This window comes from Lactuca saligna, chromosome 4 (genome assembly GCF_052625555.1).
Source record: "Lactuca saligna cultivar CGN05327 chromosome 4, ASM5262555v1, whole genome shotgun sequence".
In the NCBI taxonomy this organism is placed as follows: domain Eukaryota; kingdom Viridiplantae; phylum Streptophyta; class Magnoliopsida; order Asterales; family Asteraceae; genus Lactuca; species Lactuca saligna.
Window position 1 is genome coordinate 86597500 of NC_136420.1, and position 16241 is coordinate 86613740.

The window sequence follows — 16241 nt, forward strand, 5'->3', positions numbered from 1 at the left end:
CAAACCCACTATTTATAGAGGTGTTTACATGTCTCTCTCTCACTCTAACTACCAAATGGGTCTAAAGGCTAAAGCACCACATGCAAGTGGGTTTTACAAAAATCAAACATTTACAAAGTCAATCATGAATAACTTTGCACCCTAACAGAAGTTCCAGCGGTTCAACAATCTTGGAATCAATAGTGATTGGATGAATTGACGATGTTGTTTACCCATTTCACAAGCTAAACATAACGAATAATTGTCAAACTTTAAAACATGAAAACCACGAACAAGATCATTAAGAACAAGTTTGTTTATATTTTTGAAGTTAAGATGAGAAAGTATTATATGCTAAAGCCAACTGACATCAGAAGAACCTTTTGATAGTAAACACATAGAAGGTATGCCCATTATAGGTTTCATCTCCAACGTGAATATAGTACCCTTTCGCTTTGACTTCAACAAAACTTCCTTTGTCTTTTTGTTCAAAATAATGCTTCCTTCCTCATTAAAAAGTACTTGATTCCCAGTTCCTACCACGAATTAAGATACACGTATGAGGTTATGCTTTAACACTTCGACATAAGCTACTCATTTCACTATAAATTTTCCATTTGTAACTTTCCCATATCCCTTGACCTTGCACTTTTGGTTGTTGCCAAACTTTACTACTCCAGCATTCTCTAACTTACGATAATCTCTCAAATTCTCCTTCCTCCCAGTCATGTGATATGAGCACCTACTATCAATATACAAGTTTTTGACATATTGTCCGTCACATAGTGTCTGCAATCATATAGAGAGATTTAAATCCCCAATACCATTTGGGTCCTTGGATATTAGCTAGGAATGTAGCGTGAAACGAAGAACTAAAGATCCAACTAATAACTTCGGTTTTAATTTTGTCAATTAAGTCAACTTCCTCAGCTTTAGGCATTGATATGTATTAGTGCAATGGGGAAGTTTCAACTTTATGTTTATATTTTTCAAATTTTCCTTGAGGCACATCAATTTTCATTGTTTCGACTTCTTTCCATTGTCACACTTTCGATACTGATTCTTATGAAGTGGTACTTCCATTTAAGGATTCATTCAAATAATTCTAATAAGCCTCTTGAAATAGTGCTTGAGAATACTTTTTCGTCTGAAATTGTCTTCCTTTTCCCTCCAACTAGTGATTAAAATGTGTGCGTCATTTTTGCCTTTGATGAAGGATACTTTTGACTTTTGCTTCAAATCATGATTTGGAAATTTTGTACCATCAGGTTTCAATGGTACATTTTTCTTTGTAACATTTGTCATTTTTGTAAAATTCATTTGTGAAGATGATTTTTGGTCGTTGTTGAAAATGATTTTGATATCGATTTTGATAACCAAAATGAGAACTCTTTTGAAAAACTTTTTAATTTTGAGAAAAAATCCTTAGACTATTGTTCCGAAATCGATTTGGTGATTTCATCCCATTATTTTCAAACATGTTCATCTTTTGAACTTTTTTCTCAACATAATTTTAATGAAAACTTTCTTGAACATTCTGTTGAGCAATATTTTAAATTTTCTCATTCTATTTCTCATTTGCATTTTGAATGACTTTCACTTTTGGCAAAAAAAAAAAACCACTTTTATTACCAACATTCTGTTTGCCATATTTCAAATCACATTGTGAGAAATATTTTAAAGTATGAATTTTTTATGTTTGTGAAAACTTCTTTTCAGGTTTTTGTTTATTCTTGTATCTCAAAAACTTTGCTTTTCGTTTTTCCTCTTGTATCTTCCGATAAACCTTGTTTCCTATTTTCATCTTGGAAATTTCATAATTAAAATCAGATTTATCAACTTGATCCTGAAATTTTTCATTTTGATTTTTAAAACATATTTCATGGGAAACTGATTTTTCCTTCTTTTTAAAATCATGAGCTTTTACCTTTTGATTACTAGAATCATTAGGTACAGACTGCTCACATTTTTCTTCAATTTTGATTTCAATTTCCAGTTTATCCGATTTAACAACCCAAACTTTTTTTGATTTCTTTTAATTTTCATTGGAAAAAGATTTTTGACTCTTTTGAAGTTGAAACATATGAGATCTTTTGTTTAACTTGTTTTCTTCCATATTCTGATTTGAGTAAAAACCTTCATCGGTCACATTGTTATTATATTCTTTCAATAATTTGTTGATTTTTAGATCAAAAGTGTCAGCATTTCCTTTACAAAAACCTAGTTTGGAAGACCTTTGATACATGTTGAATAAAGAAAATTATTTGTTTGCAAATAATGTTCCCCTTTTTCTTTCAAAATGTTTGTGAATTTCTCTGTATCTCCATACAATTGATTTTCCATAACACAAGGAATCTCCTTTTCATACGAATCATCGTCACTATCATTTTCATTATTTGTTATGTCATCGACAATAGCAGTTTCTTTTTTAGTATCGCATGTCTTAGTTGTCACATATAACTCGTCGTTCAACTTCGCTTTTGATTCAACAACATCTTTGTCCTTAGATAACGAAGTGACATTAATGACATACGATTTCGAGTACTCAACACATTCCTCTTCTTTGATTTTACTAATATTCCCAGAGTTATCTTCGATACCTGTAAAATTTTGTTGAGTACTTTGTTTCAATTTCTTGGTCTTGTTCAAAAAAAAATTATTTGCTCATTTTTAGTCAAGGTCTCATTCACGATTTTAACAAGCTCATCCGCATTTAAACAATCATTTATGTTAACTACACCATAAGCATATGATCATTAGAAATGGTGGCATAGTCAGCTACTTTACTCTCACATTCAAAAGTAGTATCATCAACTAACTCTAATTGAAAGTAATAAATGGAAGAAACTTTCTATCTTATACAACACAAATGTCACCAGAATGATAAAGATCATTTAATTTGCCATACAATCGTTTTGATGTATTACAGTAGATATTCTGTTATTTAACTAACAGCTTATTATCCATCCTAAGACCATCCCTATCACACATAGTATTCATTATATAAAGATCTAAACTCTCAATCTTACTTTTTTCTCTTCCAAACTATTTTGAGCCTCATAAAGGGACACCTTAGATTTCTCGGTTTCACTATTTATCGAAATAAGCATGTCATTAAAGTAAGAGTAGGTTTCGTCAAATTCACATCAAAAAGTATGATAAGAATTTAAAGAAATATTAAGGGAAACAAGAAGATCACGCACCTTAGCATTCATTCAAGATTTTGGAATCGTCGAAAAGAAACATCTCCTAGTGGTCTCCACATTCTCTTCGTCACTTTCCTCATTATTGTGATTCTTCTCCAATTCCTCATCATTGTCTTCCACACTTTTCCTAAACAAGCTCTTTTGAACAAATTCACTTTCTTCAAATTTCGCAAATAACACACCATGAGTGGGAAGGCACATTTCTTCGTCTTCAGATCCAGAAGGCCAACCTTCACTATCATCATCTCCTTTGGTCATTAATGAAAGATTCTTGGTCTGAGCTCAAACTTCCTCTAGCATTTCCGTATAATAGGCCTCATTATTCACCTACTCTTTCTTCACTTCCATCTTTCTCAACATGCAATTCTTAGCTAAGTGGTTATGACCATTATAGTAATTGTAGTTGTAGCCTAAATCTCCTTTGAGTTTCACTTCTTATTTCTTCTCTTCTTATTTCTTCTCACCATTCTCCATTACCTACAAATTTCCATTGACATTCGACATTTTCTTCTTTTCAAGACTATTTTTGAAATTTCCACTCATAGGTTTCTTGGAAAACTTTTTCACCCTATTGTTTAAGTAATAAGCAACAGCTTCATCATCGGAGTTTAGCAAAAATCCTTCTTCATCTTCTTTCGTATCTCTTTCAGACTCATCTTCCTTTACATTTGTTTTTTAAACAAACGCCAACAGACCACCATAGTTCAACTTGTTTTCTTCAACAATGTATATTACTTTTGATTCACGCATTTTTAGAATATTGTACAAATTCGATAGCGAATATATCAAAATTCCCCTATGTATTGATCATCAAGCAGATGTTTCACCATTCTTTTCTAAGTATATAAACGAAAGTGAGGTTCACCTCAAGAGTTGTTCAAATTACTCCATACTAATTGCACTTGAAAATCAAATCATTCATCCTACCGTAGGATGCTTCAATGCTTTCGCTCCCCTTCTACTTGAAATGAGATGGTTTAGAAAAACACTTAGTCACCAAGCTTTTCCTTATCTTTTCATTGTCTTGATACTTTTCTTTCAAATTATCCTAAATTTCCTTAGCAGTTTTTCATCCACGAACATAGCTATAGACGACAGGGGGAAGAGCACCTCTCATTCGCATAGAGTTTTGTTATCATTAGTTGTTTTCTTGTTCCCATGTGCAATCATGTCTTCTGTTGCATCGGCATTACCAATATCTTGAACCAAATCTGGTTGATAAGGTCCATGCTCGATTGATCTCCATATATCATCATCGATGTCGTTAAGGTAATCCTCAATTCGATCAGTCCACTGACCCTAATACATAGGAATCAGTATCGGTATCTTAGTTACAGATCCAAGAAGATTCATATAGTTCATCATCGTGTTTACATTGGGATTAGCTACTTGATTTGATAAAAAAAGGAATTTATAGAAGAAAATTAAGATGATTATAAAATCGATTGACAAAAACAATAGCATAATCGATTAATCACACTTTATTAAACAAAGAATTATGTTTTCAATTTTGCGGAAAAATGAATTGGAATGAATGACTCAAAAATATGAAAAACATGATACATGTTCTTCAATCAAATTCGTGATTCCTGCTCTGATATCAACTGTAGAGTATTTACAATGAGTTTGAATCAATCAATCAAAGAAAGCAGTAAAGAACTCAAAGATCTAAATAAGATATGTTTAGCTTAGTTTATGTCTGGAAGAGTATAAAGGTTTTTTTAGTACAAAAGTGATTAGGAGAGTGTTTGATGTGAAAAAAATATACCTACCAAATTAAATGTAAGTCCTAACAAAACTTATCTACTAATACACTAATAGGCAGTATACCTAGTCGGTTTATAGGATAGAAAAGTATGTTGGGTATCGAACACAAGGAACATAATTCAACTAATTAAAAGAATTACTGAAAATTAATCTAAAAACAAATAACAAAAGTGGAGATTTTTATTTTATTTTGCAAGTTCAGATCAACTTAACTCACAAACGATTAATTAAGATGATTATTATCAAGGTATTAAAAGCACTTTCGTTTAGTTTTGAATCTACCATTTTCCTATCGTTAGTTCTTATACATGGATTAATAAATTTGGTAACCAAAATAGATATTATTAGCAATCTTGATCAGATCACCTAATATTTTCCTCAATTCATGAACTACTATGTAATGATTATACACAAGCAAACACATAAGTCATTATTAATGATAATTTAGCTATGTAAGATATATCTAAGGTAAATATTTATGATCAAGACGATTTACCAAACACGATTATGATCAAATCATGTTCTCTAACACAATTAAAGTTGTTGTCTTTATTACCTAATCTAAGATTTGATGAATCCTAGCTCTAATAGTTTAATGATCATAAACTAGGTGATCAAGCTCATGTAGTCTAAATTGATAATTTAACTACGCTTAAATTGATTGTAAGCGACAAAGATTAAAGCTTTAACATGATAGGAATCGATAATCAAACACAAACTAAATCTAACTTCATATAATTCATAAAATAAGAAACTAACTCATAGTTTTAGATTTCATCTAACTAAATGAAAGTCTACTAAATTAGCTACTCAATGTAGTAATCAAACATACAAACACAACAGGAATAGAGCTAAACATGATTAAATCGAATGTGTAATGTGTTATCTTGATTGGATCTTCAAATCTCTTGGCTTCAAGTGAATTCTTCCTCTAATAGTTGAATCCCGTTGGTTTCTGACTTCTGACTCTGACTAACCCTCCAGAACAATTAATCCAACTCCCTAAATTGAATATGGAAAAGGCTATTTATAGATTCCTTAAAAACATCCCTCACGTCCTGAGCATTAACATCTCACATCGTAAGCACCATATAAATCATGCCAAGCAAGGAATGTGGCTTCTGCGTATTGAACTTCTAGAACCTTTAACTTCTTACGTCGTGAGTTCCATCTTTTCACAAAACATCGAGAATTCCCTAATAATCACGCTGTGGTACTCCATTGCCACGTCGTGGGGAGTGTAATTTCTTGATTCTTTTCCCTTTTAAGCTCCATTAAGCTCCAAACTCAGCTCCAATCCTTCCAGGTTCCAATGTTCGTCATTTCAACTTCTTTTTCCTCAAGAATGTCCTATTTTGGCTACCAAATATAATTTAACTCAATAAGTATCAAATATATTTGCAATTAACCAGAATATAACTTAAAATGTATTAAATAATGCTTATATATGTGACAACCCAAAAACAAATTGCTTTATAAATCCAACAATCAACTCAACTGAGTGTCAGACTTGTTCCTACTATCATTTAGCCTTGTTTAGATTCCGTTCAAAGCTTCAAATCTCATTACATTCAAGTATTGAGTAAAGGATTGGATTGCGCACACGTAAAGCACCAAAATTGAGCCTTACACTCCAACATAAGGAGTGTACGGCCGCACACATGGGTGTGAACACATGGACGCACACCCCTCTCCTGGAAGCACACCCCTCTCCTGGAAGCACACTCGCGTGTATAAGTATAGACCTCATCCTTCTTTCATTCCTTTTCACTCTCCCAAGTCCAGAACTCGATTTCTCTCTCAACTAGCATCCGATTTTTAGCCTAGATCTTCAAGAACGTAAGTACTCTTTCCCCTTTTGCTTAATACTTGTTAAAACACTAGTTTAAGCCCTTAAAAATGTTGATAATTCATGATCATATGGTATGTGCGGCCGCACACCCATGTGTGGCCGTACACTCCTCAAAACACCCTTAAAGGGGCCTTCAAAGTGCATTCCAGCTTCACCACTTGAAGAGAAATTATCCTACAAGCCTCCCTACCCTTGGAAAACGATTTTGTGCACTCTTTACCATGAGTGTGTAGCAGCACACTCCCTGGACGCACACCCATGGCCGCACACTCCTCAAAGTGGCCATTCACTCCCCTTAGTTCAATCACATGTGATTCCAACACTTGGTCAAAGTGTTTCCTAGTCCCGTGAAGTGGTTCCTTGCATTTTTTTTGCTTCTAAACAATATATTTATGTCAATATATGCCATTATATGTCATTTAGGACTCGTTAAGTCTTGGGAGTTCGTTAGTGGAGCTTCTCATCCTTACACACGTATTCGTTTGATTCACCCACATGATGTGAGTTCATACCCCGTAATCAATCTTTTAAACTATTTTAAATACTTTTAAGGGGGGAATACAAGTTGAACACAATTGATAATTTTGTAATTGTTTGCTAAAACATCTTTAAAAAGTTGCTTACATATTTAATAAGTGATTAAAACATTTCAAAAACTCTTTTAAAGTTATGTTACTTTTTAGTTTAACAAAACTCCTTTTATAAAGTACAAGCCTAACTTAGTAGTAAAATGAGTCTATTCAATAATAGTTCAAGTAAAACATTAGTAAACTATAATGGGTATAGTTTAGAGGTTCAGTTCATACTAGATACAATACACGATAACATAATAGAACACACAATAAAAAGAAACAGGGAGGAAGATACAACACACGATAACAGAAAGAACATACTAAGATACTATAACAGAACAAACATAATAAGGTGCTATAGCATGGCACAACTACAGGATCTAAGTATACCAATGAATCACTAACGCATTGTTCTAAACAAAAGGTGATAGTTATATTGGGTATACATGATCATATAACCTTAGTGTGAATTTACACGATTTAGCAACTCGTTTGCTAAAGTCGCGTTTGGTTCCCATAATCTTTTGATAGGAAGAGCGTTTAGTATGGGAACTAGCCTTCACATTATGACCTTAATAAAACAAATATGTTTTAAGATAATTAGTATGTCATGTCAATTCATAAGACAACTGAGTAATTATATTTTCTCATTACTTTCATAAAGTGACAGTTCCACTTGAAATTTAATGCAAACTATTTTTGTGTCAAGATAGTTATAAACTAGGGAAAAACTTACATCTTTTCAAATGACAAACAGAACAGTCGGGTCTAGTACATTCAGTAGAAAGGGACCATAATGCTAACCTTATGATTCCTTAATGTATACATCAAGAGATATATATTAATAATATTTGATAGGTAATAGGATGTGTGCTTTATGCTTCATTTCTTGTTCCTTGTTTGGTTGTGGGCTTAGAGAGGATTCACCCAGCCTATTATCCATTCGATAGTAGTTATATATATGCTCCGTATACATTAAGTCGTCATAGGGGGTACCAGGTATGGGTCAGGTCATAGGATACAAATTCAATGCACAATTTTTTAGTACAAAACATACTTTTCAAATCAGAACTTTGGATATACAAAACTAGAAACTTACCAATAAAGGGTTTAATCCATTTTATTAAACCATCATTTTAAAGGACCTTGGGTAGTTAACTTTATAATACCTTAGTTTATACATCGAATGTTATATATAATTAATATCCAATAGGTAGTTGGATGTGTGCCTTCCACCTCATTCCATGTTCCTTGTTTGGTTGTGGGCTTCGGGCAGATTCACACAATTAACTACTTGTTCGATATTAGATTATATATAGCTAGTATAAACTAAGTGGTTATAGAAGGAACCACTGTGGTTACTATATTATTATAAGAAATAAGGGTTTTCTTAAAGAATCTTTTCATAAATTATAAAGGAACTATTGCAGTTAACTCCGTGAGTACCAAGGGAATACACCAGGGTTATATACAATAAGGATCTAACAACCAATGGGATGTGTGTCATCCGCCTCATTCCCTATTCCTTGTTTGGTTACGGGCTTAGGCCAGATACACACAATTGATTGCTTGTTTACTCTGAGTTTTATATAACTTGTATCCATTTAGTACTCATAGAAAGGATTGTAGAGTTATTTTTACTTATCTTTCATCAAAGTAGGAAATATGGGATTTTCTGGAGGAATAGGCGAACTTTTCTAAACATAATTTACTACTTACTACATTTTACAACAACTTTCTACAAGTTATTTACATCACTAAAATCTTATGAACTCAGCAGCTTAATTGCTGATAAACTCTTTCAAATAACTTGTATTCTCATGAAATTAGTAGACAGGTACTCGCGTTAGGAATTCAGAAGATGGAGTAGTATAGCTCCAAGTCATGTTTTGTTATTTGCTTATGTACTCTATGTTTTGGTAAACACACACATTTTAAACACTTTCTTTCTAATGAAATGGTTGTTCATTACTTTGCTTACTATGATGCATGTCTTGTGATACTAAACATGACGTCATCCACCCCCGAACGTTTCCGTTGTTCCGGTTTTGGGGTGTGACAATATATATATATATATATATATATATATATATATATATATATATATATATATATATATATATATATATATATATATATATATATATATATATCAGTGTTCATTACTCTAACCCCTAAGTACTTACCATATTTATAGAGTATATGTCACAGACTAAAAAATACAATGACTAGACATTAAAAACAAAACTTATAATATGCCTTGTAAATAGATACGATAACGAAAGTCCTTAAACTTTCGCTATTTACAGACACACAACATAAAGACACACTTTCGACTACTCACAACTACTTTCGACTCTACTCTTCTTGATGTGTATTGATGTTAATAAAACTCAATAGGTAGTATTACTAAATTGTGATCTAATGTTTGGATTAGAGAAACTTCACTTAAAGATAAGTTTTCGCATCTCTTTCAGCATGACTCAGATCATGATAGAAGATATAAAAATTACTAATGTTCGTGATGAGTAGAGTTGGGCTATTGACAACTCCGATACCTCTTCCATTAAAGAGACTCGTATTCATATTGATAAGTTGAATCTTCCGGATAATAACACTCACACAAGGTGGTCTCTATACATTACTAGGAAATTTAAAATCCTAGTTTGCCAAGCTTTGTTAAAATGACTTCGTTCTATACGGAATTTAAGCCTGAAAGGGATTGAGTTAAACTTGTTACTATGTCCGATTTTATCAAAAGCTATAGAAGGTGTTGACCACATTCTCTAGTGTTGTGAGTTGGCAGTTAAATTATGGACCACGGTTTTTAAGTGGGTTGATGTTGTACCTCTAGATACTGATAAACTTCTCCAAGTAGTCTCCTGGCTTGATGACACTCGCATCACGCCTCTTCAAAGGTTTGTGTTGGAATCGATCATTTATGTAGGGCTTTAGGTGTTTTGGAGATTTTGAAACAATGTTGTTTTTTGGAGGAAAACCTCATTTATGTGACTTTTTGTTTGAAAGCATTGTTGATTGTTCTTTTTGTGGTTTTTTAGTAGGAACAACAAGGCAAATACTTTTTGGAGCAATTGGCTCCAAAATCCTCTTCTTTTGTAATTGGTTTTTTTCTAACTTCTTGGTAGCTTTAATTATTTAGTTGTTCAAAAAATTTCAACTAACACAATACTAAATTTCTTATAAAGGACAAACATTTATTTAGTTTCTTATTAGCATATAAAATATTGTTGATTGATTCAATTATAGTTACAATGAAATGAAGATTTTTTAAACTAAAACTTTTAAAATCTTATTTGTGATCTACCATTCCTCAAAAAAACATTAAATGCTTTAGTTTTTATTGCGATTGAAAATATTAATTTTAAAAGTGTAATAAACATTTTTTTCTAAAAGTTCTAATATGTCAATGTTTAGAATAATAGTAATATGATGATTGTTCATTTATTTTTGAAAAGCTACTTGTAATAGTTTTAATTTATTATTAACAAATGAAGGTATGTATTATGCATATATAGTGGTTATGTAGGGAACTTACAGTATCTTTGTTATCAATTTTAAATTTTAAATTTGGGAGAATTTCATATATGTCCTTCTTAAACATCAAAATATCATATTTACCCAACTTAATTTCTAAATATCATACTTACCCTTCATAAAATTTCTAAATATCATATTTACCCTTCATAAAGTTTCAAAATATCATATATGTCCTTTTTAAACATCAAAATATCATATATATACCCTTCTTAAATATCAAAATATCATATATGCACTTGTTAAACATCAAAATATCAGTGGTAATATCTAAAATATCCTCCATCTACAATATAATAATAATTAACAACAATAAAAAATAAACAATCAAAAATATATATTCCATAGAAAGGGTTGAAGATGACTCTTTTTGTCTGTGAAGAGGCTGACATTCCAACAATTTAGAAGTTCACATTCCATTATCATAGACGTAAGGATAATATGATTAAATTTCTTAATTATTATAATAATTCTAAGGTATAAAAAATGATTATAAAAACTGATTTGGGCAAATATGATATTTTGAAGGTTTATGAAGGGTAAATATGATATTAAGAAATTAAGCTGGGCAAATATGATATTTTAAAGTTTAAGAAGGGCATATATGAAATTCTCCCTTTAAATTTAATAGTAGATATGTTTAACCATATATTTACTATGAACTATTTTATAAGGCCTTAGTAAATATATTTAACGATATTTTTAGGGATAATATATTTTTCAGTTTTTACACATTTAGTCATTGGGTTTTTTTTGTCCACGTTTTACCATTGAACTTGTTGAACTGTTCAAATAGCATCCTTATTACCTGCTATAGCAAGTTTAGCCGGTTTTCAGCATATTTGGCAGATTCGGCGATACTGCGGTCATCTTCTCCGGCGAGACTCCAGCCACCATGAGTTTTCCGACGATTTCGAACACATCTTGAATTCCTTAATGTTGCAATTACAGATGTGGCTCTTGAAGACGACACACCTTTTTCGTCAATCTTGAAAATGTGAAATCCCAAAATCAGGAAAAAAAACATGGAGCTTAAAGAAGATACATCAAACAAGAAACCTACTGATGAAGGATTTCTTCCAGATTTGTAGACCTAATGAAGGATTCAGATTTGGAGATCTAATGAAGATTTTTGTGTGAGTGTGTGGGTGTTCGATTTGCAAACTTAAGAACTCAAAACCAGAAATCAATTATTCATCTTCATCTTCTTCTGTTCAAACTCGAGAACACATCATTGTTTTTCTCTCTAAAAATGATTTTTTATAGTCTTCAAGCTAATGATATGAAGACGAAAGAAGTTCATGTTCTTTATCAACTTCGATTTTTATTTTTGTTTAAGAACACAAATTTGATTTATGGGTTTGTCTTCATGTTCATCATCAGAGTGTTGTTCCAGATCTGTTGTTCATCGGCTTCATCTTCTTTGTTCTTGGAAGTCAACAAAGTACAAACAACATAACACAATGTACAAGTTCGTCGATGCATTATCCTTTGAACCAACTCACATAAAATCCATTTCTTCTATGTTCTTGGAAATTGTTTCTGAAAAGAAGAAGGAAGAGGAACATGATCGGAAATCAGATTTGGGAAGAATATGAAGATGATGAAGATCTACAAACCTTGAAGATCATTGTGTGTGTGTGTGTTCATCTGATACTTCTTCAATTCAAACTCAAGAACATATATCATTTTTTCTCTCTCTCAAAATGATTTTTGAGTGTAGGGTGTTTGATCTTCAAGCTGAAGCACAATATGAACAAGTTCAAATTTCATGTTCTTGAGTTCATGTTATTCATCAACTTTGATTTTCCATTTCTGTTGAAGAACACAACTTTGATTTATGGGTTTGTTTTTAGATTTTTCGATTTATGTTCTTGAGTTCATGTTTGTTTTAGATTTTTGGTTTGGAGATGAAGTATTGTGTGTTTTTCATAATATATATATATATATATATATATATATATATATATATATATATATATATATATATATATATATATATATATATATATATATATATATATATATATTAGATTTATGGTCGGAGACTCACCAGAGAAGATGACCGGAGTGTCACCGGAGGTGGCAAATATGCCGGAAACCGGCTTAACCTCCGATAACAAGTCATAAGGATATATTTTGAATAGTTCAACAAGTTCAATGAGCAACAAAAATAAATTCAATATGTACAAATCAAAAAATATATTATTATTTTAAGTTATTATCTCATATTTTTACTTTGAACTACTTTACAAGGCCTTAGTTTTGATTTTCACAACGTCTATTCCTGTTGTAGACGAATATCTGTAAAACCAAATTTTGATTATAATAACTACAAGTAGTTAGTGTTGAATTGCATGATAGATGCCACAAGTTATTTTATTAAAAAATTAAATACATTAAAATATGAAAATGCCATTTTACAGGCAGCAGAATATAAATTTTAAAAAAAAAATCCACTGTGTTATTTAATAATGGATTTACTATACGTATCCCATTATCGAATGCATCTTCTATGCAAATCTGATTATTATTATTTTTTTAAAAGTAATATATATTTACCAAATGAACCTTTTTATGTCGCTCAAATCATTTTATGTCAATTAAATCGATTTTTTTACTTTTTAATATATATTTTAATGAGTGCACCGCTTAATTACTTACCATCACTACCATGATTCTACTTTTTGTCAAATGAGATGATTAATAACTACTTATTTTGCAAAGCTTTAATTATTTGTGGTAACATGATTTTATTTAGAACATTATTCCTAATAGGAAAGTTTTTTCACAATGCTCCTTAATACTATGTAATCGCCGCATCATCAATCCAAAAAATTTAACTAAGATCTACAATATAAGAGTTCTTTAATTTACATTTTCACATAATTTATTAAATAGATTTATATTATTATGAGATTTTGGGTAGAAGTTGTTAACTTATTATTGGTTGAGTATATATGAAACTTACCATTTTATTGAAAAGGTTATATAAAAGAGTTGTTTGATTAATAAATTATTTAAAAAAACTTTTAATAAAAAAGCTCACATTAAAAAAAATCTTTTTCAAAATAAAAAACTTTAAAAACTAGCTCTTAGGGGATATAATGATTCTAATAGTACAAGTCAGTTATCTTTTTCCTAGTCAAAGTTTCAGGGTAAGTGAATAATTATTAGTATTTTAACTTTTCAATTTCTAATTCTCTCTAAATACATATATTTTGAAACATTAATATGTTTCTAAATACTTTGCACAAAAAGGGTGATTTAAACGTAGTTCATAATCGACTAAAGTAAAATTATTGCCTATGCCCGTATTTCTTTTTTTTTCTTTCTAAAAAAATACCAAAAATCAAATAAAATGAAGAAAAACTGCATTTCCATAAATAACCCTTAGTTTTTTATTCAATTATTCAGCATTTTGGTCAAATTTCAGTTCCATCTGATTACATTCCCAATTAGTTTCATCATGTATGGATGAAATAAAACATGCAAGGGGTTCGATGTAATTTATTTGAAAAGGAGAGCCAATTTTAGACAAGTCTAACAACATAGGGGCTTCTTTTGCCAATTCATAAAACATAATCTAAACGAAAACCGGTTTGGTAATAATAAATTAATAATACAACAAACTTATGAATTCATTTGTTTCCATTCAACTCGGAACAACTCGGAACGACTCGGCCAGAGTTCATTTACAACTCGTCCTCCCAATCCACCAAGCAAAAAACACACAAATCGATTCTACTTCACCCAGATTTTACACAGAAAGAGGTGAAATAGACAACAACAAAAAAAGACTCTAAACTACTTCTAGTCTTTAAAAATCAGAATAGTAGTTAGATTTAGGAGTATCAAACTTGGTTCAACTCAGTTCGAGTTGACTCGGTCCAAGTTGACTCAGATCCGGACTCACCAACAGCTTTTAGTACACGGATCCATGAAGCAGCGGCTTAGATTCCGCAACGTAACTTACGTGACAAAATCTCTGAAATTCTTCGAGATTGACGAACCGGCCTGATTTGTTATTGGTATAAAGTTCCGGCCGGGAAACGAACCGGAGGATCTCTTCGAACTCGGACTCCTCACAAGGTATCGTTAATGGACCTTTGTTACAGAAGCCGTATTCTTCTTCGGCTTCCCTTAGAAGCTTCTGGAACATAGGGTGGTTCAGGTAGGCTGCTCTCACGATAAACCTCCGGCAACTACTACCGACGCAGATCGCGACATGTCCCGCCGGCACATCGCTTGCCATCAATCTTCGAGAAGATGATGATGCAGAGGTGGCTCTTCTACGCCAGCGACATAGCATCTGTCTGACTCGAACAATGTGGCGGATTCTGCTTGATGTTCCGATGGCCGGTGACATTTCGACGTCGGAGTTGGAGAGGGTGAGGTTTGAATTGTGTGGTTTTTACGGTTTGGGGATAAAACTGTATTTTAGAGGTAGTAGTTTTATAGGGTTTTATGTTGGCTTAAAAGACCAAAATGCCACTGGAGACTACGATATTTACAGAGATTATGTTGTTTGCCATGTGAGAGTCCAGACTACCAGGTCCTTCTGTAATTTTAATCTTTTTCAATGTTTATTTAAGGGTTAGGTCTCTAATTAATTAATCATATTTTATTAATAGAGACAAATGACAATATTAATAGAAACTCTTAACTTTTTATTTTCTAAAATTAATCAAAAGTTCAGGGTTTTCTCCATGGGAGTTGATATTTCAACTTGTTTATTTTATCTATTCATTTAAATTTAAAATATTTTGACGCTTTTACCCTTATTTTAAATTTACAAAAATAAGGAAAAGAAGAAGATGAATACTCCATGTTTTATACGTGCTCCAGTTTTGTTTATAACTTGTCTAACACAAATTAATATGTTTTCCTTTTTGTCCATCCCTACTAAGTACAAACTGATGCTTTTTATCCCTTCTAACTGATGCTTTTTATTCCTCAATTTATTCTTTTTTTTTTTCTTATTTATCATTTGAATGAAAGTTAACAAAAGTTCATTTGTTTTCTCATATATATACATCCAAGGCATTATCTGTTGCACATGTAATGAAAATTGATTGTTTCAAACTAATACATATGGTAATAAATTATTCAAACTAGTTCATATCAAATCATTATAAAATGTTTCCCAAAAAAATATTTGAATCATAATACCATCACTTAAAATTTTGGATATGTACAAAGAAGACTCATGGTTGTCATTAAATGACCAATACAAGGCGTTATTATACATGAAAAACAAACAGTTATTAAAGGTTAATGTAAAAATTAATGTTTTACAATAATATAAAA

At 31.4% G+C, this 16241-nt stretch overlaps 1 protein-coding gene across 1 annotated transcript; it reads right to left on the reverse strand.

Annotated features, from left to right (window-relative positions):
- Window positions 1-4298: 4298 nt before the first annotated feature.
- On the reverse strand, window positions 4299-15300 carry LOC145039855 (uncharacterized). The gene is made up of 2 exons (XM_078987861.1): window positions 14908-15300; window positions 4299-4484 (listed from the first exon to the last, which is right to left on the reverse strand). The coding sequence occupies exons 1-2, from the start codon at window positions 15298-15300 to the stop codon at window positions 4299-4301; spliced, it is 579 nt and encodes a 192-aa protein (XP_078843987.1).
- Between the last annotated feature and the right edge of the window lie 941 nt (window positions 15301-16241).

What these genes read in the sequence shown, in the direction of transcription:
- LOC145039855 (XM_078987861.1), bottom strand. Translation starts at nt 15,300, where the DNA reads ATGTCACCGGCCATCGGAACATCAAGCAGAATCCGCCACATTGTTCGA. An exon ending in AATTTCAGAGATTTTGTCAC is followed by an intron (nt 4,485 to 14,907) that starts GTAAGTTACGTT and finishes CCTATGTATTAG; the next exon opens with GGTCAGTGGACTGATCGAAT.